This window comes from Caloenas nicobarica, chromosome 13, assembly GCF_036013445.1.
Source record: "Caloenas nicobarica isolate bCalNic1 chromosome 13, bCalNic1.hap1, whole genome shotgun sequence".
NCBI classification, from domain to species: Eukaryota; Metazoa; Chordata; class Aves; order Columbiformes; family Columbidae; genus Caloenas; species Caloenas nicobarica.
The window spans coordinates 16,997,085-17,025,065 of record NC_088257.1 but is presented as its reverse complement, the minus strand read 5'-3'; the positions used below and the strand labels follow the sequence as shown (position 1 = coordinate 17,025,065).

At 43.0% G+C, this 27,981-nt stretch overlaps 1 protein-coding gene across 4 annotated transcripts in view; it reads right to left on the bottom strand.

Annotated features, from left to right (window-relative positions):
* Positions 1–27,981, bottom strand: part of SLIT3 (slit guidance ligand 3) — a 499,513-nt gene that overhangs the window by 33,691 nt on the left and 437,841 nt on the right. For all 4 annotated transcript variants that reach the window (XM_065643840.1, XM_065643839.1, XM_065643841.1 and 1 more), the window contains 4 exons: positions 24,544–24,641; positions 18,001–18,140; positions 5,574–5,667; positions 393–530 (listed from right to left, as the gene is read on the bottom strand). In XM_065643840.1, coding sequence (XP_065499912.1) covers positions 393–530; positions 5,574–5,667; positions 18,001–18,140; positions 24,544–24,641 — 470 coding nt within the window. The remainder of the gene's footprint in view (positions 1–392; positions 531–5,573; positions 5,668–18,000; positions 18,141–24,543; positions 24,642–27,981) is intronic.

Sequence of the window (27,981 nt, the reverse complement as noted above, 5' to 3'; positions counted from 1 at the left end):
TCCTTCAGTCAGGTCTGAGGGTTTATATATGTAATTTTGTTATCCTTCGCTCACTCTTGCGCGAGCAGAGTTTATCTCCATATAATTTCTGTGAGTGCATTACCCAGTGTTTTACCAGGAAAGGCAGGGGCAGGCAGGCAAACTGGCACGGCACCGCACAACAGGCAATCTGCTGTTTTCAAAGCGAGAATCGTCAATCCCCTGTATTCAGTTAACTCGTTAAGACCTACTTCAGCTCCAAGATGTGAGGCACTGAGCCATCCATTCCCGTTGGCATGACAGATCGATACCGTATCTAGAGGCCGATTAGCTCTGAGGATGAAAGCAATTAAAGAAAGTGCCCAAACCCTGTGTACAGATGCGGTCCAGGGGAGGGGCTGACTCTCACGTACCTGAAGCCCTGAGGACAGACGCAGGTGTAGCCATTGACGGCATCTACGCAGACGGCTCCATGGCGACACTTATGGCCCACGCAGTCATCATCATCTATTTCACAGTGTTTTCCGCTGTAACCCGGCAAGCACTCACATCTGAAATACAAGACGATCGCTGTTAATAGCTTGTTTCAACATTCACAACAATAGCACACACAGGCAGCCTAGCACCAATCTGATTTGAGACGGAAAAGTGTTAGTAATTATTCCTGGAAACATCAGGCACAATTCCTGCCATCAGAAGCGCTCAGGTTCCTCCTGTCTGTCTCCAGCTGAGGTTCTGCAATCTGCTGAAATTCAATCTGAACAAAGCAATACCATACTGCTGCTTTTCCTCAGCCAAGTCTGTGGAGAAGGGTGATCATACAGTAGTCTCCCGATTATGCTAAAGATGACGACATCTTCCCTAATCTTACAGACTTGAAGGGCAATATTCTGCAAGGGCAGTTGCTCTGACGTCTCAGACGATGATTTTGCCAATGTGCCCACTGCTGAGTGTCTGAGGTTGGCCCTGTGCAGCTGCACCGAGCACAGTAAGGTTCCACCTTCCAAATGGAAGCAATCTGCAAGCAAGCCATAAACCGCAGCAAATGTAAAGAAAAAGACCATTGGTTTTAAGACCACCACCTGTTTGTCATTCATTTGCAAGGCACAGCAAATGGTGCTGCAACTATGAGAAGTTGTCTTTGAAGCCCGTCCTTTCCCGTGATGACACTCAGGTGAAGCAGGTACCTGCTGTGATGGGGTAATGCCATTCACAGGAGCAACACAGCGGGACGCACCAAACCTGCAGACATTGGCGTATTTAATTTTATACAGTCCTCGAGTTTGTTGTACGAAGGCTGGATCAGCATTTCTGTTATAAGCCTTGCAGAAGTTTACAGCCTAACAATAGAAAATGCATCCCGAAGTCTCTGACTTGGAACAGAATTTTGGGATTGCTGAACAGCCTCTTTTTGAATCTATAGCGTAGAAAATCTTTAGTCATGAACACACTTTATTCCATTAAACACATTTTACTCCTCCCAGCTGGATGTTACTGCACATCTGGAAAACAAAAGGCATATCGCTTACACCAAAACAGGGGAAGAGTTTCAGTTAACTTCAGCAATAAAAAAGAGTTCTGTGCTCTCGCTAGAGCCCCTTGTTTGGAGGCGGTGTGCTTGCCACCGAGAGCTGGAGGAGGAGAGACATCATAAAGTTGAGGGCAACATCAGGAGGGAAACTACTGCTCCACCAACCTATTCTGCTGGCCTCCTCCTCCCTGCCAGCAGCCCGGTGGGGCAGGTGCAGGAGGAGGCTCCTTATAGAAAACCTCTTCAGAGGAGCCAGACACATGGGAGCTGATGAGAAAAGGCATTTGCACTTGCCAGGCAGCAGTCATTGTGCTGAATCTGGTTCTGAGTGACAGCGTGTTTTGGCTCCCGGCCTCTGCCCAGCTCCTCAGGGCACGGCGGTGAGTTGGGGGAATCCTGCCGGAGTGCGACAGCAGGTCCTGGGTTTGCTCATGCCCCAGCATCAGCCTTTCAGAAACCACCCAGCTCAAGCACTGAGAACATGACCTTCAGTCTCCATTTCGAAACGTGGCTTGTGACTGGCTAAAAAAAGCAGGGAACAGGGCAAAGCCTATTATCCCATGGGCTGTAGGATAGATAACTTTATGTAGATGCACATACTCCATCCTTCCTACAGGAGACACCCCCATCGTGACTCCGCAGCCGCAGCACGGCTGATGTTCCAGCTCTGCACGCCTAAGTTGCTTTTTTACACCTTGGTGGCTTGGGGAATACTGTGATTAACATAATGGAGATGACAAAACAGAGCAAAAAGCATTCCTTCCCCAAACCATAAGAAGCGGGCAACATTTTTTGGCAATGTTTTAGTCACACCTGCAAGCAAATAATGTCAATCAAAAGACTTTGTGGGGGGAATTGGCAGCATTTAATCTTGTTGCTTTTTATTGATCCCTGCAGTCCTAATATAAAGTGATGTAATAATGAACGATGTGCAGTTCCTTATTCAGGGCTGCCATGCATCAGTTTTATGATGTGTATTGGCTATCTCAGTAATGACAGAACCACCACTTTTCTCTGCAGGGCTGCATTAAATCAGCATTTTAAGCTGTCAGGTAATAATTCCAAGCTTTAGAATAATAAAGTATATTTATATCATGCTCCAACATCAATACAGTGAATGGAAAAACACGCTCCTTTCCTGAAGTTATTTTTTCAGAAGTCATTTCATTGTGTTAAATGGTATTTTTTGTTGATTTTTGTTCTGTTTTGTTTTCTGGCATACAGAAAGCTACTCATCTTCTACAGTAACAGCACGATGAAGTTGTGGAGGCTGGAAGCGAGGAAAGCCACCTGCAATTTTAGCTTAGAAAGCAAAGAGCTCTGTGCGGCCAAGCACACACTGAAATAGTCCAGATTGTTCCCAAGCCTGGCTTTCCCTTCAGAAACATGGAATTCCTTCTGGGTCAGTCATCTCTGAGCTCTTAGTGTGTCACATCTAGGCTGAAGCTACCAAAAAATGCATGTCTGGAGTGTTGCCGGTGAGAAGCTCGGTCACATGCATGCCTCATCCTGCCTCCTCCTGGAAACCCAGGGAACGATGGCACGTTTCCTCCATCCCTACCCCACACAGTGCCAGCAAGTGACGGAGTACCAGTAAAAGCATGATGAAGTAAAAGAGAAGGCAAAAAAAATTCCCAGCGACCATCTGACACCAGTATGATGGAAATCTTGTTTTCTACTACAGCCTTGTAGTGACAGCAACATTCCCAGTATCAGAAAGAGCCAAAAAACATGCCTAGTGGTATTTAAAATGTTGGCCTATCCAATGGGATTTGCATCTGCATGCACTCAGTGTCTATTGTATTAAAGCTGTGAATAATGGCTTCTATTGCAGGGCCAGAATGGAATTTCCCTCCCTGTATCAATAAATAACTTGGCTTCCTATTTTTTCCTGTCTTTGTCATCTTCTCCTCCCTCTACAGAGTTGCAGACCGACTAGAGCTGGAGGCAGGACAGACAGGCTGACTGGTGTCCTTGCTGCTATGATATTCTTCACTGGTGTGTCCTCCTCATGTGCTCAGGGCACAAGCCCAGCAATGGGATGCTCAGCTCAGGAACAAGCCTGAATCCTGCCGTTAATATTCCCCGTCTCTGTAGGCAGAGCAGACGACCGGTGCACGAGCCTGACTCATTCTGCACGTGGCATTACGCTGCACCGTTACGTGCCAAATGTGTGGCAGCCACAGGTCAGGGGTTCAACCTGCTCGAGGGACCAGCAGTAGCGCAGGACCAGAGGCGGTGGCTTTCAGTGAGTTCCAGCGGCAACCACACATCACTGCAAAAGCTGCCGAGAGCTCTCAGCCCATTTCTGAATGGTTTGGTGCTGCTGAAGTACGAAAGAAAAAACAATACTTGGACAAATCTATGTCCGAGGCTGGGCAGACTTCTTCACCTCTCAAGTCTGGCCTGCTAGAGAGCAAAACGGGACAGAAAAAGTAAAGAAATGATGGATTTTTTGTGTAATATTCTATGAATAGTGGGAAGAATAACACAACAAACAGTAGCAGAAAATACTTACAAGTAGTTATTTAGGCTGCCCTCAAGGGTTACAACAGCCCCACTGTGAAGAACACTTTTCTAGCAAGCAAGCAAGCAAAAGTGTCTCATTTACTCCAATTATTTGGCTGTCACATATGAAAATGCTCCCAGCAAGGGTAAAACCATTCAGGACCACAGCTGTCTCCATCCCTTCTTACATCTAGCAACATAAGGTAATTTGAGTTACAAACCTTTGCCTCGTAACATGATGTAGCTACTGGATTAGCTGAGTGATGGATTAACTAGGAATGAAAGCTGGAAAGAACATCAGGGACTATTTATGTACCAGTACACACCTCCTTATCCAGTCCCTAAGCATCATTTCAGGAACTGTCCTAATCATCTAATAGTTCGCCTTCCTGAAGAGCTGGAAACATTTCTGTCTGGAGGTTTTCAACCAAAAGAAAGGCTTGAGTTGTACAGATTGACTGTCTAGCGCAGAATCAGCTGCCCTCGAGATAGGCAGCATCTCTGAGATCTTGGTTTGCTTCCTTTTAGTTATCCTGAAGTGCTCTGTGTATTAGTTTACACTATTCTGACGTGCTGGTTGCCTCACAGGACACAATCTGACCCCAGTGCAAGTTACCAGGCAGACCAGGGACACGCTGGGTGTGACGGGCGAGGGTGTCCCTCACCCAAACCCCAGCCCTCCCTCCCACGAGGGAACCGGTCAGCCCCAGGATCACATCGCAGCACCGAAAACAGCCTTAGGAGGAAGTGTAGAAAGCAGCTCAGACTGCACCGAACTCTCTTGAATTCGTCCTCCTATCTTACATCTTTAATTCAAAGATCTTTTCTTGACAAGCTTTCCATACAGCTTGACTTTTCAATTGACTGACTGTATTTGCTAAATTGCTCTGAAATTCCATCTTCCTACAAGTGATGACCACTTGCTACTAAGCACCTCTCAAAACACCCCGACCCTCAAATCTCCAGATGTTTTACTGCCAATTGGAACATGGGGCTTTCCTTTGCCCCTGTGAAGCAGCCAGTGTCAACCGACTCAGGAGAGCTGAGCTACGCCTGTTAAGGCTCGTGTTGTGCTGCTTGAATCGATGGCTGCCCTAAGGAACACCAGGAATCATAGAACGTCCCCAGTTGGAAGGACCAAGCCAAAGCCAAAGCCAAAGCCAAGCCAAGCCAGAAGGTTGGAAGGACCCACAAGGATCATGGAGTCCAACTCCTGTGCCTGTGGATATAAGGAAACTGTCCTTAGTTTCTGAGGCAGGATATTTTGCAGGAACTGTTCCAGAAGTACTCCTTTTGCCATGCTCTATTCCAGAACAATTTCTCTGCTCTTGAGGTACCTCCATTATTTTCAAGTAAACCACAGAAAGCTAGAAAAGTATGTACGGTTGCACTAAAATTAAAATGTGACGTGGTCTGAAGCATATATATATATAGTCTTGTACTATTTGCATTAATTTTGAAGATTTTTACCCCAAACTCATTGCAAATTCAGCTCTAGTCAAGCCAATGGATGGATCCGCCCCATGTGTGGAGACCAATATACACACACGCTTACCTGATTCCTTTGTCAAGGGGAAGACATTTGGACTCATGTTGGCATGGATTGAGATCAGGAACACAGTGGTTAATCACCTCATCACACAGTTCACCTGAGGCAAAAGAAAAGCAATAAAGCCTTAACACAACTTGGACAATCCTGAGCCAGCTTTAAGCATGATGTCTGGGGATGCCAAATCTCCCTAAATGGAGACAGCTCAGTAGTTCAGAAGGAAGCGACAATATTGCTTGTGAGGGCGTGTGAGACTTCCTTAAATTGGGCTCCTTTGACCTACAGTGACTGTACTGTTTCTATCACATGAATTTGAAAGGCTGGTATAAAAAGTACTGACATATAAACTCCACTTGGAGACAGACTAAGGATCAAATGGGCAGTTCCTGACCCAGAACCTCTTATATCAAAGCAAGAAAGTGACACAAAAGTGAAGTCGCTCATTAGACCATAACATTTTCACACTGAAATATATTTTAGCCGTAGTTAATGCTCTGCCAAAGAAGCTGATTGGACATCATTCTGGAAAAGAACAACAACCCACAAACCCTTCCCCCAAAACCTCTGCGACTCTCAATAATAGGAACCAGCTTTAGGACTGCATGCAATTATAAAGCACTTGCTATTTATAAGAAAAGTACTAGCTCTATTGCGCTCACAGGAGATGATGTCTTTTGAGAAAGAAAACACATCACATGTAAGCTCAGCTCAGCTGTTTCTAGGTATGGTGTGTTACATGCCGTGCGCCTCCCTGGATTTGTATAAATTTTAATAATTAATAGTTACAGAATGCTCAAACCAGATAGTTTATTTAAATACCGCCCTTCTCTGAGTCCTAAATTATTAGGTCACGCTTCAGTACCCCAGGATTTGAGATGCAGCCAAAGACCACGGAAATCTTTGCCTTCCCAAGAAAGCAACAGAAACCTACCCCACAGCTCCCAAAGCCTTGCAGGAAAAGCAAAGGTCAGGTACTCTCAACATGGAAACCCCCAAAAGCTCCAGTCCCAAAGTCCCCTATGCAGCTATATCAGAAGACCACATCTGCCAGGTTTCAAGGTTATGCATATCTCGTGTGCCTGCACATGATACATACCATTACATGAGCAACAAGCCACGTGGATAGCATTGGAAAAAAGACAATGTGGGAGGCACTGGTGGGCTGGCAACGTTTTAGCAGTATGTTCATGAAACTCCACCTGTCTTGGGAGAAACTCCATTTTGAAAAATCTTCGCTCGAGTGGCTACAGAGAAACACCAAGCCAAGCAAACCACAAAGGTCAAAATTCAGATGGAAAATGCAAATCAGAATTGTCCATTTTTTATCAGTCTTGTGATCTGTCAGGGATGACTGAGAGCACAATTCTGAGGATGTCTGTGGCGGTGACAGGAATTGCTTAAGTTGTTAATACCCCCGGCTCACTCCTTCTGGTGATTTCTCCCACATCTCCAGCCTCTCTACAGTACAAGCTACATAGCTCTTTATTTGACTCTTCGTATTAGAATGGAAGCAAAATACATATTTGCAAAACTTACTTTTGTTTGTTTGTTTTGTTTTGTTTCAAGCATGGGACATCTTATAGATCTGCTTTTGAGAGTTGTCAAGCATAAGCCACCAAGTGGAGCAAGAATGCAAGCTCTGGAGGCACAAGAGAGGGTACTACCAAGAAACCCTGTATTTGTGTGCCACACACGCCCTCACGACTTTTGGTGGGCTGGGTTTGGCAATGCTGGAGAAGTCTGGCATGGCAATCTGCAGTGGACAGTTTATTATTCATAGCATTGGCTATAACACAACCAACGCCCTCTGGGGCCAAGGAATCCCAGGAAGCCACCACTATCAAATACTACCGAATCTTTTTACAGCCCTGGACAAATCTTGGGCAAATGCAATGAACGTGTCCAGCTCAGGGAGGGGGACATGCCAATGAACTGGAATGCTGCAAATCCACAGGAACCAGGGAAACAAGATCATCTGCTGGACTTGAGGTTTGCCATTGTACTGTTACGCCTCCAAAGCAACTAGAGACACTCGGGTCTTACAAATATGAACGCAGTTGTCACTGGGGACAGCTATTAGCACATTTTTGAGGTGGCAGAACTGGCGACAGGTCTGCTTACTAAGCAATCCCCAAATCCACGGCCCACCAGCCCTCCCAAATCCCCTGGCCCACGGGCAGACAGGAACATGAGCAGGTCAGAACTTGCTGTGATGCCTGGAAAACTGCCAGTTCATCATCTTGGTATTCCTCATGTCCCTTGTGTGCTATGAATCTGACGTGAAAATAAACATAAAAAAAAACCCACCCCAAAAAACTGGCTGGTGACATTAAAAGAACTCAATGATCTAGAGCTGGAAGTATTTTTGGAAGACCATTTAATAACTGAATGCAGTGTGGATAGATGCCTTCAACTATCCCTTCACTAAAAATGGTCAATACATACTTTTGAATATTTTTTTTTGGTTGCTTTGAAGATAAGGAAACAGGCTTCAAAAAAATAAGTTTCATAAACCCTCAAAGGAAATAATAATTCTTCTTAAAGTATTCTTCTCAATGGTCTTGACAAGTGCTTAGAGATCCAGTAAAAATCTCCCCGAATGTCAAATATTATGATTCACTGTGTCATTCTGAAGGCATCACTATCAAAATGTAGGAGAATTCTAGGCTAGGTACCAAACATAGCATCCAAAAAACTTTATCATTTTTCATGCAAAACTTGGAACATTTAAGGATCCTTCCTGTTATTTTTCTCATCTATCACTCATTAGGGAGCTCACTTGGGAATGTCTTGCAACCAGAGCTGCCTGATCTCAGGAAGAAAATTCTTCTTGATACGTTATTGCAGGCTCCACCAATGTTCACTAGACGTTGCAGAAAGCATGCCAGGGAAATAAAACACTTTCTGAAAAGCAAAATCCAAGGCACCAGCTACACAGACTTTCTCATGTTTTATTCACTCAGAAAATATTTGGGCAAAAAAATCTGCCCTCAGATCCGAGAGTGCAATATTCATTGGCTGCTTTAATGTTGGTATCAGAGGAAAAATCTGATCCTCCCTTTTTTTTTGGAGTGACACAGGGCAGGTTCTCTGTGCAGCAATTAAAGGTCTTGTCCAAATTTCTCATTGGATAGCTATGTGAACCGAAAACTGGACATTAATCTTAGGCCAGCTTCTAGCGGCACTGATTATCTTTGTGGAAGATACTTGATTATGCTATAACAACAGTTCAGTGTAATGCTTTCCCAAATGCAGAAAATAATCCAACCTCCCTATTTTCCTCTCTCCGACGTGTTGTCAAATCGGAGCTCTAGTTTGGGTACACGAGGGTTTCTGAAGTGCTTATAAAAAGAGAGGAAAGCGACAACTGTATTTCTTTTCTCATCGGTCAAGCAATTTCTTTAATCCCAAACAATGTTTTTCGTTTCATCAAAGCACACTTACTCTCTTTCATCAAAGCCGAAGAGGATAGATCAACGTGCAATGCACCCCACTGCAGAACACATTATGACTATGTCAGATTTACAGGAGGAAAATCACTTATGCCATGAGATGTGACTTCTCACAGCAGCCAGAGGTACTAGGGTCAATAATCTTCTGTGATCTTTAGAACTGAGGCATGATGCAAAGAAGGTACCTTTGTAAAGATAGGCACATCCTCAGCTGTGTGAGCACTGGATTTCAAACCTCTTAAGGCTGGTGGCATCGTGCTGGTAATTAGTGCTCGTTTAGGAGAAGTGAGCATAGAACAGATGAAGGAAGCAGTCTGATATACCACAAAAAATGAAACTTCCAGATGAGAACCAAGTTGCACTGACAGGTGGAACACTAACAGGTGGATCTCCCATTGCTGCTGTCTCATGCACTTAAAAAAAAATAAAGAGAGAGAAAAAAAAAATCCCCAAACAATACAAAAGGTAATTTGCCCCTGTGAAAATACTGCCCTTGTCCCCTTCACCAGCGTTGCTCGTTGCTTTTCAAAAACAACACGACAAAACACTTTTTGTCTCATGCTACATTTTTCTGCTCTTAATTTTTCAGCAAAATCATGAATTTCATGGGGCTTTCCACATTCACCTTTCACAGGGCTCCCTGCTTATGAAGAGCTGCCAAGAAACATGTTCTGGCTTTTCTGTAGCCTTCCACACATCTCAGAATGAAGCCAAAACAACAATAGAGCAATAAAGATGACTTTTACACACAGTTTAATAATCTTTCTTTTTTCCGTTCTGTGTTGTCGTGAGAGCTACATATTTCATGCCACATTAGACTTTTAAAACCAGGATCCAAGTTACACTATTTCTCCTTAATTGGTAAAGGAGAGACTGGATGCAGTAACAGTATTTTTCTGATCTGTAAGTAAAACTGCAGTTCTGAAAAGACAATCTAACCACCGATTTGCAACCAATGAGTTAGATGATTTTTCTTCTGTTTCATACGTCAGTTGGGTGATACTTCGTGCTCTTGAGTATTCATTAAATAATTCATAAAGCAACACAGAAAATATTCTCATCCTTAATGTGAGAGAAGCTTTTGAAGGGCCTGGAAGACTACAAGAAAAAGATGCTGTCAAGAATTTCACAATATTACTTGAGAAAAGGAAAGTGCTTACAATGAAGAAATGATGAAGAAAGCCTGGCTTTTATCCACAGAGCAAACTTTTACAGGCTGCACAGGGAGAAGATATATATTTGAGTGGTTAAAAAGTATGTTGCAATTTTCCGAACTTTGCCAGGTAAGTCAGACTGGAACTCTTTACTGCTAATAAAAAATATTGCACTGTTTTTCTCATAAGAGATTACTCATTTTGTATCTAATAACTTGTATCGGAAGAAATGTTTTTTGAATTTTGTTTTCCCCTTCTCTCTTTTCAGCTATTAAAAAGAAGTCGGTGCCAACCGGACATTTCAGGAGAACGCAGAACCTAAAAATGGTTGGGTGGAACAGACATCGCATGTTCCTCCAAGAAAATAATTCACTTAGGAATGTTGTTGATGTTTGATGAAAAAGATTTGAGGCTTTTCTTAGGAAAAAAAAAAAAAAAAAAAAAGAATTTTTAAACTTCCAAACTGTTTCAACTTGCAATGGAGAAGAGAGAAACTCTGTGAAAAACCTTGTAGCAAATGCACTCGGCTGCCATGTTAGATACCAAAAGAGAAAAGAAATTACCTGAAATGCACGGTAGCAGAATTCTCTGCCTGGGTTATTAATGAAGTTGGCTCTTGCTTGACAATCACTGCCCACAATACTTAGTAGAACTAAAGAACTAAAAGGTACTTCATGCTTTTTATTCCATGCTAACACTTTAAAAACTCACCATATCAGGTTTTGGCCTGTTAAGTGGGAACCCAAAGCTAGACTCCACATTGAGATTCCCAAAGTGGCTTGTTTTTCAGAATTAAGGAGGAATTATCTCTAATCTTGAGGTTAAACAAAGGGATAACCGATTAAACAACAAGATCTAGGTAGAGCAATAATGATCTTTGCAGTATTTCTGAATCTTGAACAAAGAATATGTTCCAGTTCTACTCACTGCCAAAGTACGAAAAATCATGTTCAATGTCGCAAGTGCCACAACGACACGGTAGGCGAAACATTAACTAAACCAGACGATTCCCAGTACTCTTACGAGTTGGTAACCTGCAAATAGCATTATCCCTCAGAACCACTGTGTCTGGAACAGATCCTCGTTTTGCTGGACCCCTACCTTTTTTGAGCTCTATTGCTTCATATGCATGTTTTCCAGTTATGTGATTTGTCTAGAATCTACTGGGGATCAATTCAGTTATTCAGACGACCTAGTGCGCCCAGCCACATCTGAGATGCCATACATTTTCTGAGACGTCCTCTCAGGGCTGGCAGACAGGACCCCGGCACTGAGCGGGGGGACGGGGAATGGGGGCTGTGCTTGTCCATAAGGCTTTGTCTCTGCCACTCCTTCCTCCTCACGCTGTTCGCCTGCTCCAGCGTGGGCTCCCTCCCACGGGATACGACCCTTCGTGAACTTCTCCAACGTGGGTCCTTCCCACAGGCTGCAGTTCTTCAAGGACTGCTCCAGCGTGGGTCTTTTCCAGGGGATACAGCTCTTCAGGAACAGACTGAAGGGACACAGCTCCTGTCAGAAAACCTGATTCTCCACGGGCTCCTCCTCTCCGTGGGCTGCAGCTCCTCTCGGAGTCTGTCCCCCAGCTCCAGTGCGGACATCTGCTCTGCCACGGTCCTTCGCTGGCTGCAGGGGGACAGCCCTTCTTCTCCAGGGCAATTTCTGTTCCAGCACCTGGAGTACCTCTTCCCTCCTCTTCTTCACTGACCTTGGCATCTGCATCGTTGCTTCTCTCACATTTTTCCATCAGCGTTGTTGCTGGGCTCAGCTTTGGGCAGTGGCAGGTCTGACAGCGGAGTCGCGCCTGCTCTTTTCTCACAAAAGCCACCAATACGATCCCCCTCCTCCCCTGCTACCAAACCTTGCCACGTAAACCCAATATGGCCTTTGAACCAATAGGGGTCTCTGAAGAATACTTTATACGCAAAAAGATTTACTTATTTCAGCTGGCAGTTCTAACGTGGCCATCCCCGCAGTGTCTGCATGCCGAATACACTGGGTGTCCGCAGGTGGACTCTGCTCCTCCCAGCTTTATTGCAATAACTACGCAGTACGCACCACCAGTATGCCAGTAAGCAGCTAAATAACGGGCTGGTGGTGAACTTCTAATCCTCTGATGTGTTTCTTCATAGAGCGGATTTAATGAATCATGAATCCCATTTGAGGATGACACTCACTCCACCCATCCTTTAAGACAGTAGTAGCTGAGATTTCATTTTCTCAGAGATACGCTGCGGTCCTGATGAACACAAGAGAAATTCTGCAGTGTATCTGGCTCCCCAAATATGACACATTGCATTTTACGATTGGGAATATGGCCAGAGGAAATCCTGGAGCCGAGAGCTCCAGCATGACAGGACACCCACACGGAGACCGAAGACAGGCTGCAGCACCGCCAGTTACCGGGCTGTTTCCTTCTTCGGTCCCAGAACAATGAGATAAGAGAGTCCAATCTGATAGCCATGACACGCGGTTCTCTCTCAATAAAACAGGGCTGGAAATGGGCTTAGGCTCTTGAACAAAGATAAAAACTCCCAGCTCTTCCAGCACTCCTCATTCATAGTTATGCGAGTGGGAAATGTGGGTGCCTTTTCATTTTTTGCGCAGAAAGCAAATACACTTCACATTTGCCAAGTAACTAAAACTGAGAAACTTCCATGTAAGGCAGAAATCCTTCAAATAAAAGGAAGAAAATACATCAAACTTTGACCACAATTTTCTCTGTTTGCCTAGAGGAAATTATGGCTAAAGTTCCAAAATTTAAAAAGAGGCTGATGTTAAGTACTTGATAAAGCCTTCGGTGTTTACGAGGCAGCCCCTGTCCTTGTGGAACCGCAAGGCTGAACCACGCTCCCTAAACCCTTCCTGTTCCTATGTCAAACACGTAGTAAAAAATTCGCAAGGGGCAAAAAAAACCAATCTAGAGTGCAACGATGCACTTCATCTTCATTCAGCTGCCACTGGTGCCCGTCTCGGGGACTGGCGCAAACCAGCCTGGTGATGGTTAGTGATGAGAAACGGGCTGGGGAGCTCCAGCACACAGTGTCAGCCACAAGTCTCCACACGACATCTTTCTTCCAGAGTTGTTTGGCGTGACTAAGTGCTTGGCTTTGGCCATGCAACATTGCCGCAATCAGCTACGCCAGAAAAAGGGGCCACAACCACTGACAGTGAATAGCGTGCTGTCTAAAAGTAGCTTAACTGCAAAAATCTCAGATACCATCTACCACAGGACACCACAAGGTCCCCTAAGGTAAAATAGATCTTAGCCTTCTCTTCCAAACACATAAAACCAGAAATAGTTTCTAGCCTCTTTTTTTTTTTTTTTTTTTTGAGCAATATTTTTTTGTCCTGTGTTACAAACTGCTTGCAGCTTTTTCCCAGGGAAACAAACTATTTTAAAACACTTGCTCCCCCCTGCTCCCCACCATGGGATGCCATGTGTTTTAGAAAAGACCTATTTTCAGTAGTAGAAGCCACTAATTTTCTTTGTTTAGGTTTCAGAACAAAGAAGTGTAGCTATTTGCTGAGGCTTTTTAGGATCCTTGGCAAAACCTGAAATATTTCCTGATTTTTTGTGTAAGCGCTACACATTTCTGCTTCTGGCTAAAACTGAATAGATAGGAAGAAGGAAAAGTCAGAGCAAACAAACAAAGCCAAATAAACTAGCAAGTTTAAAGCATAAAACCATAGTACATAGTTCAAAGCATAAAACCGTAGTACATAGTACATGCTTTGTACAGCCCATTTTGTCTTTTTTATATGTTTGGACACCTCTTCAAGGGAGAGCCCAGAGGACAGTGAGACTGAGGAGGGGATCTCTTTTTGGAGGTATGAAATCCTATATTTGGATCTAGAAATATAAGCAAACAGTGATGGCTCTCAAGGAGGTCTATGACAGTAGTGAATGGCCTACCCTCCCTCTCAGTTTTGTCTTCTTTAACTTACGTTCACTTATTTCATAGAATCCATTTGTATTTGCACATTGTTTTAAAGTTATTAGATGGAAAGGAACTAGGAAGGCGGTGAGTGTAGGTTTGGTGGTTTTTTTTTTTAAATGAAAGTGAGATGGGGCTGGAGTGTGGGAAATTCCTTCCCTCAGCAGTCACTTAACAAATTGGCCATTTTTCATCTACTTTGAGCGGGGGGGAAAGACTGTCAAAAAACTTGAAAGGAAAACACTGCAAAAAGTTATTAATTGAAGAAAGATCCTTGGCCTTCATTATTCCAACCAATGAAAGCAAAATTCATGCATCATTATTTGGGATATTCTTTCCTTAAAAGGCTATAACAAGTAAAACTAGACAGGCAGAAGATAAAGCAGGAAAATACTAAGGTATTAAAAAAAACCCCAGTCTCTGGATGCTGCACTTCTATCCATAGTCAATATTTCCAACACATGCATTTTTAATTTTCATTTCATTTAGGAACATAAGATTTACTACCATGATTTAACCACTAGTCAACTAAACCAAGGGCGATCCTAAATATTTCTTACAGAACAACACACATGCACACTCTCGGATCTTCTCTCTCCCTGTGTTCAGACTATTATTTGTATTACAACATACATTTATTTCACACACGTAGCGTTTACTGTAATATCACTGCAGTCTTACCAGTATTATGGCATCCAAGAGCACAGGAGCGATGGGGGATGCAGAATCCCTACTCCGCAGCGCTACCGGAGCCTGCCTGCCTCCACGGTCGGGAAAAGAAGGGACCTGGGCATCTATAACCAACAGCCTGAATGGTGCTCAAAACATCACAGATGCTCAGTACAGAAACATCGAGTCTCATCTCCAGCGTAACTCAGAGCACTCGGGCATTAACTTGTGTTTTAACTACAGCACCCGCTGAGAAATCCGTTTTGTATCTAGAACCAACAACTCTTGTATAACTACGTTGATAGAAAGGTATATTCTGGGTTTGTTCAGCCACAAAGGCCGGCCAATGAACCTTTTAAAGAAATTTCTATTCTCCATACAAATATTTGTGGAGGTGGAAAAAAAAAAGAGAAAAGCTTCGCCTGTCTGCCTACTCTTTGTTAAGCCACATAAGATTTTTTTCCTTGAGATCTTCAAGACCTATTCTCAATCCCCCACTGTTTTTTTATGTTTCGCCTCTAATCCTCTTTCTCATCTCTCAACTTGCTCCTTGAATTCTGAACAACAGAACCGAGTATAATATTTGGGCCCAACACAAAGAGATATTAAGTACATTTTCTGTCCTACTAGACTACTCTGCCTATGGATATCACTGCCCTCCTAGGCAACGTACCACACCGAAAGCTCATTCTACCCCCGACTACTTCACAGAAAAACTGCTTCCCTGGAAAGTATCCTCTGTCATCCACTCTTTGTCCAAACAAATAGAGATAAAATCCATACACTTGGCAACCCTGAAGTACACACAGCTTGCTAAAACCACGTTCAGCACAGTCAGAACCTGAGAGGGAAGCAGGTGGCTCAATGCCCATTTCTGAGCACGGGAATTAGTAATTCCTGATTCCTCCAGTGACCCACTTTCCTTCTGAAACGTTAGCGTTCACTATCCTTAGTACGTTCAACACGATATCAAAGCCATCTGCACTTTTTCTTTTTTTTTTTTTTCTTTTTTTTTTTTTTAATAGATACTGCCATAGTATCTTCAGGTATTAGTTCAGTATGAAAAGGTTTCTTTAAAGAGAATATACACAGAGATGCCCTGGATGCCACAGGAGATTTCAGTCAAACTCTTTGGCCTCCACGGCATCTCTTCAGCTGCTGTTCGTTCCGCCGGGCAACTTCAGATGCTGTCCAATTTCTTGTGTTGGGGTTCAGCTTTTAGAGGACCCTCAAAAACCATGGCTTGGATTTGCTTGGCTTGTATGCAACTTTTGTTTGGCTGGTGGCTTCAATTCTTCCAGGCATTTTACGCTGTTCCCTGCCTTTCTGCTCAGAGAGCACCAGGGGTAACTCTGAGGGATCCCCCAGCCCAGCTGAATCCTTCCAGGTCACTGATCAGGTTTGATGAAATACCCCCCCTATCGATTTCTGATTTCTGATTTCGAATTTAAGCAACACTCCTATTTTTGCAACCTTTTTCACTTACGACTTGTATGTATTATGTTTTCCGGAAGTATTTCCTGCTCTTCTTCAAAAACACAGTTTGTTTCAACTGTAGTCAAAGCTATTGCCTGCGTTGTGACAGCAAATGCTTGTGTGGTATATACGATTGTGTGCATCCTACATTGCAAGTATTTGACAAACTCCTGCTAATAAGCATAAGCGCAGCACAGGCAATATTCAGGTTAAAAAAAGAAAAAAAAAAAGCTGGAAGCTGATTAAAAATATTTCAAAACTGAATCTGAAGTATCGTAATCATAGGAGTACTCTGGCCCCTATCCAAACTGCCATTTGAGAAGTCCCAATCTAGTTCTTTCCTACCTTTTTTGTCTGCAAAAAACCAAAATAAACTGCAATATGCCCATGAAAAGGGAAGGGCATCTGCGTATATACTGGATTCCATTCCTCACTAAATATGTGTTTTCTTGGCTGGGCAAATATATTTCCTCTTGTAAATGTAAAGACACTGCCTCCTTCTATAGAGTTTCGTTTGAAACCACCCAAGAACAGTTCACATAAATAGCGCACAAGTAAGCACAATAGGCTCAACATCCTATAAGCAGAACTCTTTACTCTGCTAAGCTGAAGTTTTTCAGTTTTTGGCAGAAAGATCATTTTATAACACCAATAAATGTACATTTAAGTCATAAGGCTTTTCTCAGCTAAAGATTTACATGGGCCTCCTTTGTATCAGCCACAAAAATATTTTAAGAGTTTGGAAATTCTAGCAGCTTTCCTCCTGCCTTACTCAGCCACTCAAGCTTGATCCTTATTAAATCCCCTGACATGTAATATATTCCAGTGTACAAGAAGCCCTTCATTACTTCTCCATGCCGGAAGGTAATAAACCCATTTCAAAGGATGGAAGCAGGAACTATCGCAGGTGTTTCCTCGCCGCGCCACGCTGAGCCAGGAACGCACTTTGAATGAGTCAACGCTGCTCTAGCAACGACTTGAGAAAAAGCATTTCTAGATCCCAGTTAGGAGGGTTTCTGCTCTTGCAGAAGGTTTAGGAAGGAATTTATCTGAAACGCGGGATGGGTGCTGGAGATATTAATTCCGTTTCTAACTCGGTCACCAACTTTTGTCACTGCAGACCTGGCAGGTGGCGGCACGTCTGCCGCGCTGGGCTCACTGCCGTGGGTGCACTGGGGAGAATACAAGGGAGCCGACAGTTTCTCACGCAGCCTTTGCTTCTCCATTTGTGAACTAGAGATAACGAATTCAAACAGCACATTGTCAGGCTCGTTTTATTTAATAAACACGGGCCTCTGAGATCTCAGGTGAAAGCCATGCCCCAAAAAGCTATTTTCCTACAATAACTCAAACAGGAACCATTTTTTTAATTTTCTAAGATTCAGAACAGATGTATTTCAGACTCAGCTCAGTACTGGGAATATTTCTGAAAAACATTTACACAACGCGCATGCAGAAGTAAAAATTTCTCCTACCCCTTAAACTTCACTATACTTGAATGTATTTTACAATGAAGCATCAGTATTTCGACTCAGAAGAGTGGCCATGTTTGTGAGCATGTGTATTGCAATACTGGTAGAACTAACCTCTTTCCAGTAAGACATCCAGGTTGTTTCAAAATAGGACTAGATTCTTGGTTAATTATACACTCACAGAAAAAGCAAACGTGCCTTTGGACCCTTCCCTTCAGGCACTGAAGGGACTTCTCCTGGTTTCCTGTTCTTCTTGGGTTGTGGCCCTTTCTTACCTGTGTAATTAGGAGGGCAGAGACAGACATAGTTGTTGATCCCATCCACACACGTAGAGTTGTTCTCGCAGTCATTATCTTCGCAGTCATCTGGGTTTATTTCACACCTTTCCCCCTCATACCCAAGGACACAAGAACAGCTTTGGAGAAAGAAAGAAAAAAAAAAAAAAAAGAAAGTTAGCATGGATCAGAATGGGCAGGAGGTTTGAGGTATAAAACTGAAATGAAAAAGCGAGTTGCTAGAGCCCAATTCACTACGGTTTAACCCTATGTGTTTGGTGAGAGATGCAGTCTGGTGGTTCACGGGGTCACATCATTATTTACATGAGACATAAAAGCATCAGCAGGAGACAGCCTCTGTGGTGCTCCTCTTTGCTTTCTTTGTGGATAACCCTAGCCCTGAACTGAAGTGAGCAGCTCCAGGGCAGTGAGCAACTCCAGTTGCATCACAATATTCAAATCCTTGGCTTCTCTGTTCATGATTTTGCGAGTATGTGGGTACTTGCCTACAGAGGACTAAACAGTCATAGGGCAACTTGGCAGCTTTCAGATAGCTCACTCTCTTCAAAGAACAACAGCTTGAATTGAGTTTGCAGACGCGAACGTTTTCTTCTCATTGCCCCTTTGTCACTTGTCCAAACAAGAAATGTTTGGGAACGATTGCTTTTGCAAGTGCAGTATCGTTTCTGTACTTCTACAGCTCTTCCAACATCTATTTGTAGAAGAGCTGATGATGTCTAGATAATTCAGCTAAAACACAAACAAACAATGGCAGAGCTAGGAAAGGTTCTGTCAGGATGTGGACACACATCTTCTTATTGAAGAATAATTGCACTGAATATTTTATCTCACAAGACCGTGATATACGGTCCCTAGAGGGACCGTAAGAAACCAAGTGGTTGAAGAATGACTTCAACTTTTTTTTTTTTAAATCTCAGTTTGCTCTCTAGATCCAGAAGTTATGGTTGCTAAGAGAACCTTTATATTTTAAACTAACTGTAAGTGATGAAGAGGTGGAGGCCACAGTTTCCCAAAAGAGAGTCTAAAAACATGTGTTAAGTGCTCCAGTCATTTCAGTGGCTTCTAAGAAGCCAGCAATGATATTTGCGAAGTTTGAACAGCACTGCTGTTCGCTAGTCACAGAAAGCATGCGTGTGGAAGGGAAGTTGCGTTGTTTTGAGATCCAGTCCAAACTACACATTCACTCAGCTGTTCCTTTCCCATGCAAGTACTGGTGGCAGAAAAGGGACTGAACAAGTGTAAAGCACTAGCGATTGATGAGGATGGAACCCAGAAAGTACCAGAGCAGTCACACTAATTGCCATCCGCTGCTTCCTGAAACCAGGAGAGTTTCCAATGCAGAGATGGCTGCAGGGGACTTTTTTCATCTCAGATGCACAAAGTGGACACGGGGTGGTCATCCTGTTGTATGTAGGTGTCACGGGGTTGAGATGGGGAATGCCCTGGAGAAACAGATGTTCAGAATCTGTGAAGGAAACTGCAGCACTTTTGGGCTGGCTGCTCTCAGGGTGACATTGGCTTCTCTTGCTCCTGTGCGCTCCAGACTGAGCAGAGTGCAGGGACAACCGAGGCAGGGAGAGTGCAGAGCTCTGCATCCACCTTCAGCAGGTCCCAGGTTGGACCCTCAGGATCAAATCAGACTCTTCATGAGACGGGTAACCTCAGAAACTAAGGAAATACCAAAGAGAAAGAAAAAAAGGGCAGGGAATGTGTGTCGAGCCACCACGAAAGTAAGGTCTTCTAGACGGGTACGGAACAGGCACACAGATCCCATGCTAAGAGTTGTCTTCATTCAGTGCTGCAGGGACCATTCACAGGTCATGAGAGTTAGAAAACCTTCGCCATGAATAACCAAAACCAAACTGCTCAAATAAATGCAATTTAAGACACAACAAATCAATAAGAAATACTTTCTTTTCCTGTCTCAAGCTCATTATTGCTAATATGTCCTCTTGCTGACTCCGTGGTGATCCAGAGGATCGCAGGAGGCAGACAGGAAAGAAGAGCTGGCACACCATCTTTTGTGGCAATGCGAGTGTCAGGGAGGGGGTTAAAGACATCTAATTAAATACAGTGGCACATTCGTCATGTCTCCCTTTCTGATTACAAAACCCCATTTTCAGAGGTTTATAACTCAGCCATAAAAATATGCTCCAGGCTGCAACTTGGCATCCAAGGTCTCAGTTTGAGAGCACAAATTTTTTCTCTCCATTTAAAGAAAGGCAACAAGAGTGGCTTTGTGCTGGTTATTTCTATGTGAATATAACACCATTTTCCTTCCACGAAAGGACTGGGACAGCTTGGATGTATGCAATTAAAAATGACATTATTAAATACTATCACAGTAATGGTTCAACTCAGTAGAGTTACCACTAGTAACAATACATGTGCGATTGTTAACACACAATTGCTCAGTATTACGACACATTCCATACTGAAGGAAATGTCAGCATAATTGATGACATTTGGCTACTGGTCCCTATGTATTATAGGGGGTCTTTACATTATTGCTTATGTATGATTCTTTATTTTGATTTGCATTCAAATGTGCCAAATATGAGGACCAAAATTAAATGATAAAACACACAGTTTGGGACCCAGACCGAAGCATATGTTGAAAGAGTTGCTGCTCGGGACTGTTTGTATGTATTTTCCCAGAAAAGCTCAGAAGAAAAATGAAGTTTGCAGAGTGACTGGAAGGTCATCGAACTTGGGTTCCATCTGACCAAGAGAGAAAATTAATTCCAGAGACAACGATGAAAAGTTTGTACTGACTAAATCGTGAAGCAGTGTGAGACGGCATTTCATTTGGACCTTGGAAACAATACAGTCGAGCAGGAAAGAACTCTTTATTAAGCTGTAGTGATTGCATAAATGTCCAAATTCCCTGTTCCTCCAGGTTAGGGATTTTCTGTTAGTGTTGTGCTTTCCTAAAAATAAAGAACTAAATGAAACTCCAAATCATCATTATCCTCATGAAGAGGCAAGGGAACACAGAACTTAATGACAGCATTTGAGGGTAAACTTTTGGAGCTGAAGTATACTGACCATTTTGTAAGTTTACTATATTAAAAAGTATTTTTTTTCCCAAACTCTAATGAAACAGTTTGGCATCTGTTTATTAACACAGGCATATATATAGTGTAACATGTTTCAAAAAAATCAACTTTTAAACAAAGATCATAAATTCTTTCAGGAATATTACAGTTTCTTGGTAAAGGAGCTTTTTACATCTGCATCCCAATGGAGTAGCCTGTAAGTCTGGAAACGCAACGTTTTTCCTTGAAGTAAGCAGAATTAACACTAGGGAGTTAACGAGATCCAGGATTTTACATTTATGAGGGAACTCAAAGTTTGTGGAAAATGCTCAAGAAAACGCTCTGGAAAAATGAGGGGGGGGTTATATGGAGAAAAGTTAAAATAATCCGCAGACTTTGTTTCCCAGCACAGTAGGTTATCAAAGATCAGCTGGTTGCCTGCAGCTAAACTGAAGCTGAGCTGGCGGCTCTGCCTCCTTTGTCAAAGTCTCAACTTGCAGGCATACTAACGGATCGGGACATGTCTGATCGACCGTCTTATTTTATCTGTCTCAAGAAGCACCTTTTTTGGCAACTTTTTGTTGAAGGAGACATAGATTAGATTAGAACAAGCAATTCAAAGGGAGGAAGAACTTGATGTTTTAATCCTCCGAGCCACACAACGCTACTTAGCTATTCTTCAATACAGAAGCCATCCCTACCTGAAAAAAAGAGACCGTGAAAATTATTCAGAATTGAAAAAGTGCAAGAGTAAAAGATGCCAAGGAGGACTGAAGAACTCCAGCTGAACCTTTGCCCTTGGGCTGCCCCACCAGGACCTGCTATCACACCAAATCTGAGCGGCTCAGTCCCCTGCTGCCGCCTGCCCTCCTGGGTACCCGGCGCGGCGGGCGAGTCGGGCTGGAATCTCAGCCATAACGACGAATTTCCTGCCTTCGCCTGGGGAACATCACCACCTCGGCATTAGTTAAAAGGTAATTTTCTTGTCTAGGGCTGCAGAAACTTGAGAGTTAAACTGCTTGGCATTTCATAGGGAGAGAGCTTTGGCTTAAGTTTCCTTTTTACAAGAGTAAAGATTTGACAAGTTTGGCAGCAGAGCTTGTGTATGAATATATTTCCCTAGGGAAGAGAATATACAGAAGATATAATTTCTTTTACAGGCCACACAACAGAAAAAACCAAGGAGGCCTCTCATGAAAATGTTCCTGACATCCACTTCCTCACAGCATATAATCCAAGGCAACGTTTTCCCATCTTGATGCATAGAACTCTGGTTGCTGCCATCCAATGGAGAGGAGATTTCCCACCAAAAAAACCCCCAAACCAACCAAATTCAATCTCAAAATGTTTCTTTATCTTCCCCTTCACTGACTGTTCCATCCCCACACCACATTTCTCTAAGACGTGCAAAAGCCCCACGCTCGTGTTCTCCAGAGCAGCTGGGGCTACGGACCCACTGAATTAAAAACATGGAGAAAAACCAGAGCAATACATAAGCTGAACATTCAGTTTTATGGAGCAAGATTTTGACGAGATACAGTTTTATGTGTCTTTTATTAGACCAACTGAAACTATATAAATAACTATAAAAGCAGAAATTTTCCCTAAAAAGCCTCAAATGTTGTTCAGCAACAAAACCACCCCCGTAGTTTTGTAAAGGATCTCAAAACCTACATTCATTTGGAACTGAAGCAAAGCCTCTGAAATTGTAAGAAGTAGCTTTCATTTCAGATCATTCAAAACTTTTTACTTTCTACCATAGAACCAAACAAAAATGCTAAAGAAAAACCTGATGTAAAATAGAAGCTGAAACCTTTCATTCCAGTGTTATGGATATTATAAAATGTTTTACTAGCACATTTTCAATATCAGCTGTATTTTTGAGAAATGAGTACTGAGTGACAGAAAACAGATATTCTAATACGGCACAATTTTGCTTTGGCACAAGCTGGAAAAATCTATCTAAACAGTATTGCATGAGGGCGACCAGAAGGGAACCTGAAGACCACCAGACCTTCATTTCTCTCAAGGAGAAACTGAACCTGAACTTCTACTCCAAAAACCGCTGGACCTGCTAAAATCTGAATCAAGAAGAGGTCTAGCAGATCGCAAGGGTAGAGTAGCATTTCACCAAAATCTCGGGGTTCCTGCCAAGCAACGTGCCCATTTGCATGTGCTGTGATCTGCAGAGCCGCCTCATCTCCATTTTCTTGCATTTCTTCCATTTCCTGCTTCCCCACTCATCCCACCCACAGGGCAAAATGGAAACTTTTCTGTGCCTCGTTCCCACAGGAGGGATTTGGGGAGTCAAAAAGCCGCCGCAATGCTCTGCTGGAAATATAAAGCGCATCCTGCCATTGGTAGGGGACAGGAGCGGGGTGCAAACTGCACCAAAAGTCCTGCCAGTCACCCAAACTTTCACCTGACCCTTTCTGTTTTGAAGAAAACCCCCTATTTTCTGACATAAGATGATATGGGTTTGCTGACTTGGTTAAGAAACAGTTAACTTCTGTTGCAACAGTCTTAATCACAGCTGAAACCAGACTGTAATCAAACGGAAAAAATGAACTGGTTTGACTCCCTGCTTACACTGCTGATAAACCCTGCAAAATTCAGTGTCTCCCTCCAGCTGTCACTGATAGGAACCTGTATACAGGAGAAGACAAAACAGCAGCCGCAGTAATGCATAAAAGCTTTTAGAAGTGAGGCTTTGGTATATGCAATTGGAACAGCAGCACGGTGTACTTTTGTACACAGTTTGTGCAAGAACTAGCATAAATACTGAGGACCAAATCTATGAAAATTTGAGCAACTCTTTCCTAAAAAAAAAAAAAAAAAAAAAATCCAGCAACTTTAATGACAACAAGTGGCCAAAGCCTCAAACTTGTATTTTCTTAGCGGTAAAGCATTGCCTGTAGCAGCACAAATCTCTCAGTTACCTCATGAATATTTTTGGATTTCTCTTGGAGTAACCCCACTTATGCTACATCTTTCTTGTATGGGAAAACTGAAATCTGTAATGTGCAGCTGTAAAGGTTATTGTCTTGCAGGCACGACGCTCAGGATGTGGCAATCTCTCCACGCTTTTTAATTGTTTCTTTAAAGCCTGTTTGTCTACAAGATTCTTCAGTATGAAAATATTTTGCATCTGGTTGTCAAGCAACAGACATTTATTTTACGAATACGAAAAAGGGTATATGTGAGTTTGAAATGCCCCAAGGCAAATTAACATACAGATAACATAATGCAGATCAGGAAGATCACTCAAAATAGTTCTTAAGACTATATTCCATTATGAGAAAATAAGGAGGCCTGTTTCAGAGGAAACAATATGTCACCAATGAAACCAGATTAATTTTTTTGTATGGCAAACAGAAGTGTCGCATGCAGCAGCTTTTATAATGTAGCCATTATAGTTCATTAATGCAAAGTAGAAGCACGTTTAATTTTATCATCTCATTTTAAATGAACTTTGTGTTACTACCTGAATCCATCTTTATTTGCCTCGGTGAGGTGGCAGGTCCCTCCATTCTGACATGGATTTTGAATGCAGGAATTAATGGGCACACTGCAGTCTCGACCCTATTTGGGAAAATTCAAAAGAAACAAGGTTAGTAAGACTCGTGTCATCTAAATCAATGTCTCTTGCTCCCTTACCCTATGCGTGGCACCATTTACAGGAGGTCTGCGGTGTTCAGACCCATCACATCACCTGATGTTCTTTATTGATGGTCAGATATATTCATCACTTCAGTGAGAATTTGGGCAGGGCAACTGTTCCGACCAGTGGGACTGGTGGGTACCTTGGCATCATTTCAGTTTCAAGATTTTAGTCGACTCTTTCGTTTGACTGTTTTAAGGAAACATTTGGTTTCAGCATTACTCTAACACACTTCGATGTCTAATGTTAGTTACAATAAAAAGAATTAATCATGACCAGAGGTAAGCAGAAGGCCACACACAGCACAGGACCACATAGAGTCAGCGCTCATTCAACCGCATTTACCAAGTGCTCAGTTAAACTCTGCAACAGAACACCCTCCTCATTACTGCGCATTGTCAAAACCTAAAGGGGAAAATTCATTTTTATTGTGGGAGTTGAGTTTCAACCTCTGTACAGCACACAACAAATCCTGCTTGAGATACCATCGTTGAACCAGTTCCCTTCTTAAATTTGCCCTAAAATATACATCAGTTCCAACCAAACTTTACCAGCTTGAAAAACCTCAACTGTTACCAGCTGACCTTTAATTGGCTCTTCAAGGCATAGGCATTTTTCTGAGCATCGTGTTGATTAGAGCAAGCTATTTGTAAAATTGGCACATACATCAAAGAGTTTGGTCTTGTTTTCACAGTAGGGTGGAATAAAGACACCTGAAAGCCCCAATACCCAAGGGATCTGTGCAATCACAAGCTGTTTGAGAGATCTCTCTACTCTTCCTACCAAAGAAGGAAGGGCTGAAGTCCCGGGGTTTGTTCAGCCTGGAGCAGAGGAGACAGAGCTCATGGGGCTGCAGCTTCAGCAGGGGAGCAGGAGGGGCAGGGCTGAGCTCTTCTCTCTGTGACAGTGACAGAACCCAGGGAATGGCAGAAGATGTGCCAGGGAGGGTCAGCTGGACGTGAGGAAAAGGTTCTTCACCCAGAGGGTGCTGGACACTGGAACAGGCTCCCCAGGGAGGTGTCACGGCCCCAACGTGACAGTGTTCAAGAAGAGACTGGACAACGTCCTCAGACACACGGGGTGAACTGTGGGGTTGGACTCGGTGATCCTTGTGAGTCCCTTCCAATTCAGGACATTCTAAGATTCTGTGATTCTTGAGGTTCGGTCCCCTGCATTCCCCAGAGACGGGAGAAGCAGCTTTGCATTTTAAAATCCGTGCAAATGCAAGGAAACAGGGACATCCTTGTCCTTGGTTGAATCAGAAGAGAAGCATTTCCAAACAACAACAGGAAGACCTGGCCAGCCCCGGGCACACTGCGAGTTCATTCCCCCAGCGCAGCAGTGGGGACAGCGTGCCGAGACCTCACCCCAGAGCTGGCACACGGCGTTTCTGCTCCATCCATCCTGCGCTTGCCAAACAGCCTGTCCTCCTCCATTTGAAATCCCCAGCCCCAAAATGTCTTGGGCAAGAACTGGGAAGGTGCCGAGGGAAGCTCATGGAGGTTTTATTTTGGCACCATGTGTTGCGCAGCACTTGACGGATGCGATCCACACAGCATTAGCACTAATCCGCTGCCACCCTTCCCTGCTTTGTCCATCTGTGTTGTGAATCCTGGGTGTTTTCCGTGTTATCCTCGTGCGGCTGGATGATGCCATTTTTTTATATTTCCAAGATCACAAATATTTTTCCTGTGTTCTCAAATGATTGACTGTTTCATAGATACTTCACTAACACCAATTACTTCTGTATCACATGAACTCGTCAACCCTGTATCGCGAAAATGTTAACCGCTTTGCAGCTAAGCATAGCAAGAAGCAAAGCAGAAACCACAGCATCTGTTTTTCTGAAGGTTTTTGTCACAGTTGAACACCGTGTAAAACAGTCCCATCACTTCTGCTGTAATTACGCAGCTTATTTTGAATGTTCTTGTAAAAGTTTAATAAAGAGAAATGTTAAAACGGGAGCGAGGCATTTTCAGTCTCACTGGCACGTGAAATTTCTCATGACTTAGACTCAGCTCTCATTTCTGTACTGAACATGGCTGAATTATTGGCTTCTTGGGCCTCGGGCACCATGGAAACCAATTAGTACGTGCTTCTGAATCAGACTTAATTACAACACTAAGTTGCTATGTGGCTTTAGGAAAATTAGAGTCTCCCTGACTCAGTTTACTCATGGTAATAAATGGGCAAACAGCACTTAATCCTTCTCTGAGGATTATCTTCTCAGCGTTGAATTTATCAATCGCATATTGAGAGCCCAAAAAACAAGTACAATTTCTCTAACACAGAAGATTATGAAAAGCAAAGAATTCTGAAAGGAGGGAAGCCGCAGAAAATATTGGTACTGATAAATCTACAGCAAAGCAAGACCATTTTATTTCTCTGTAAGACTGCCACTAACCAGAAGAGCCTAAAGACATTCTAGAAACATCTTTCAAATGAATAATGCAATTCTCCAGTCTCGATTTACAGTAAGACTGTTCTTACTGGAAAAACAGAATTGCTGTCAAGCATCACTAAAATTAATTTATCTGTGAGTTTGGAAAAACTCTTTGAATTAGATTCCCTGGAAATAGCTGTCGTTACAAAGGAGAATATTGTATATTTGCTTCAAGACTAGAGAGCCTTTTCATGAAGTCTGAAGCAGAAAAAGAGGCGCAGACTTTGTTTCAAGGACAGGCAAGAAGATACGACTGTCTGAGCAATTCACAGAAAGAGGATGAAGGTCCCTCTGTGTGCAATATTTTATTTCTAGGGCTTTTTTAAGCTGCAATAAATTTTTGTCTAGTCTGATAGGAAAGCATCAGTTCTAAAACACTTCTATAAAATTTCTCTCATTTTCTGTAGGAGAGGAAAGGATTAGGTGTTGAAACAAAGTTTCTGCAACTAATCAGGAGACATGTATGTCCAGAGTCCAGCTGCCTTTCTAAATGTGAAGTAGCTCAGCTGGTCCAGATTTTATCTGGGCTGCTCCAGCTCCCTCTTTCAGTGAATGAGAACAGAAACTATCCACCATACTTAGAAAGTGTCAGTTCTTCATTTCATACTCAACAGTAATTAACTGTACTGGGCATCAGTGTATATAGAAGCTGTTCCTCACTACTGCTGTGCCAAATTCAAGCCTTTACAAGTATCCGATACTGGAAAACATTACATCGTGATTAGTAAAACACCTAAGAACAAGTACCAAAACCTAGTAAGGACCTCAGCAGGAAGAACGAAGGACAATACGATTAAAAACCACTCAAGATTGCATAG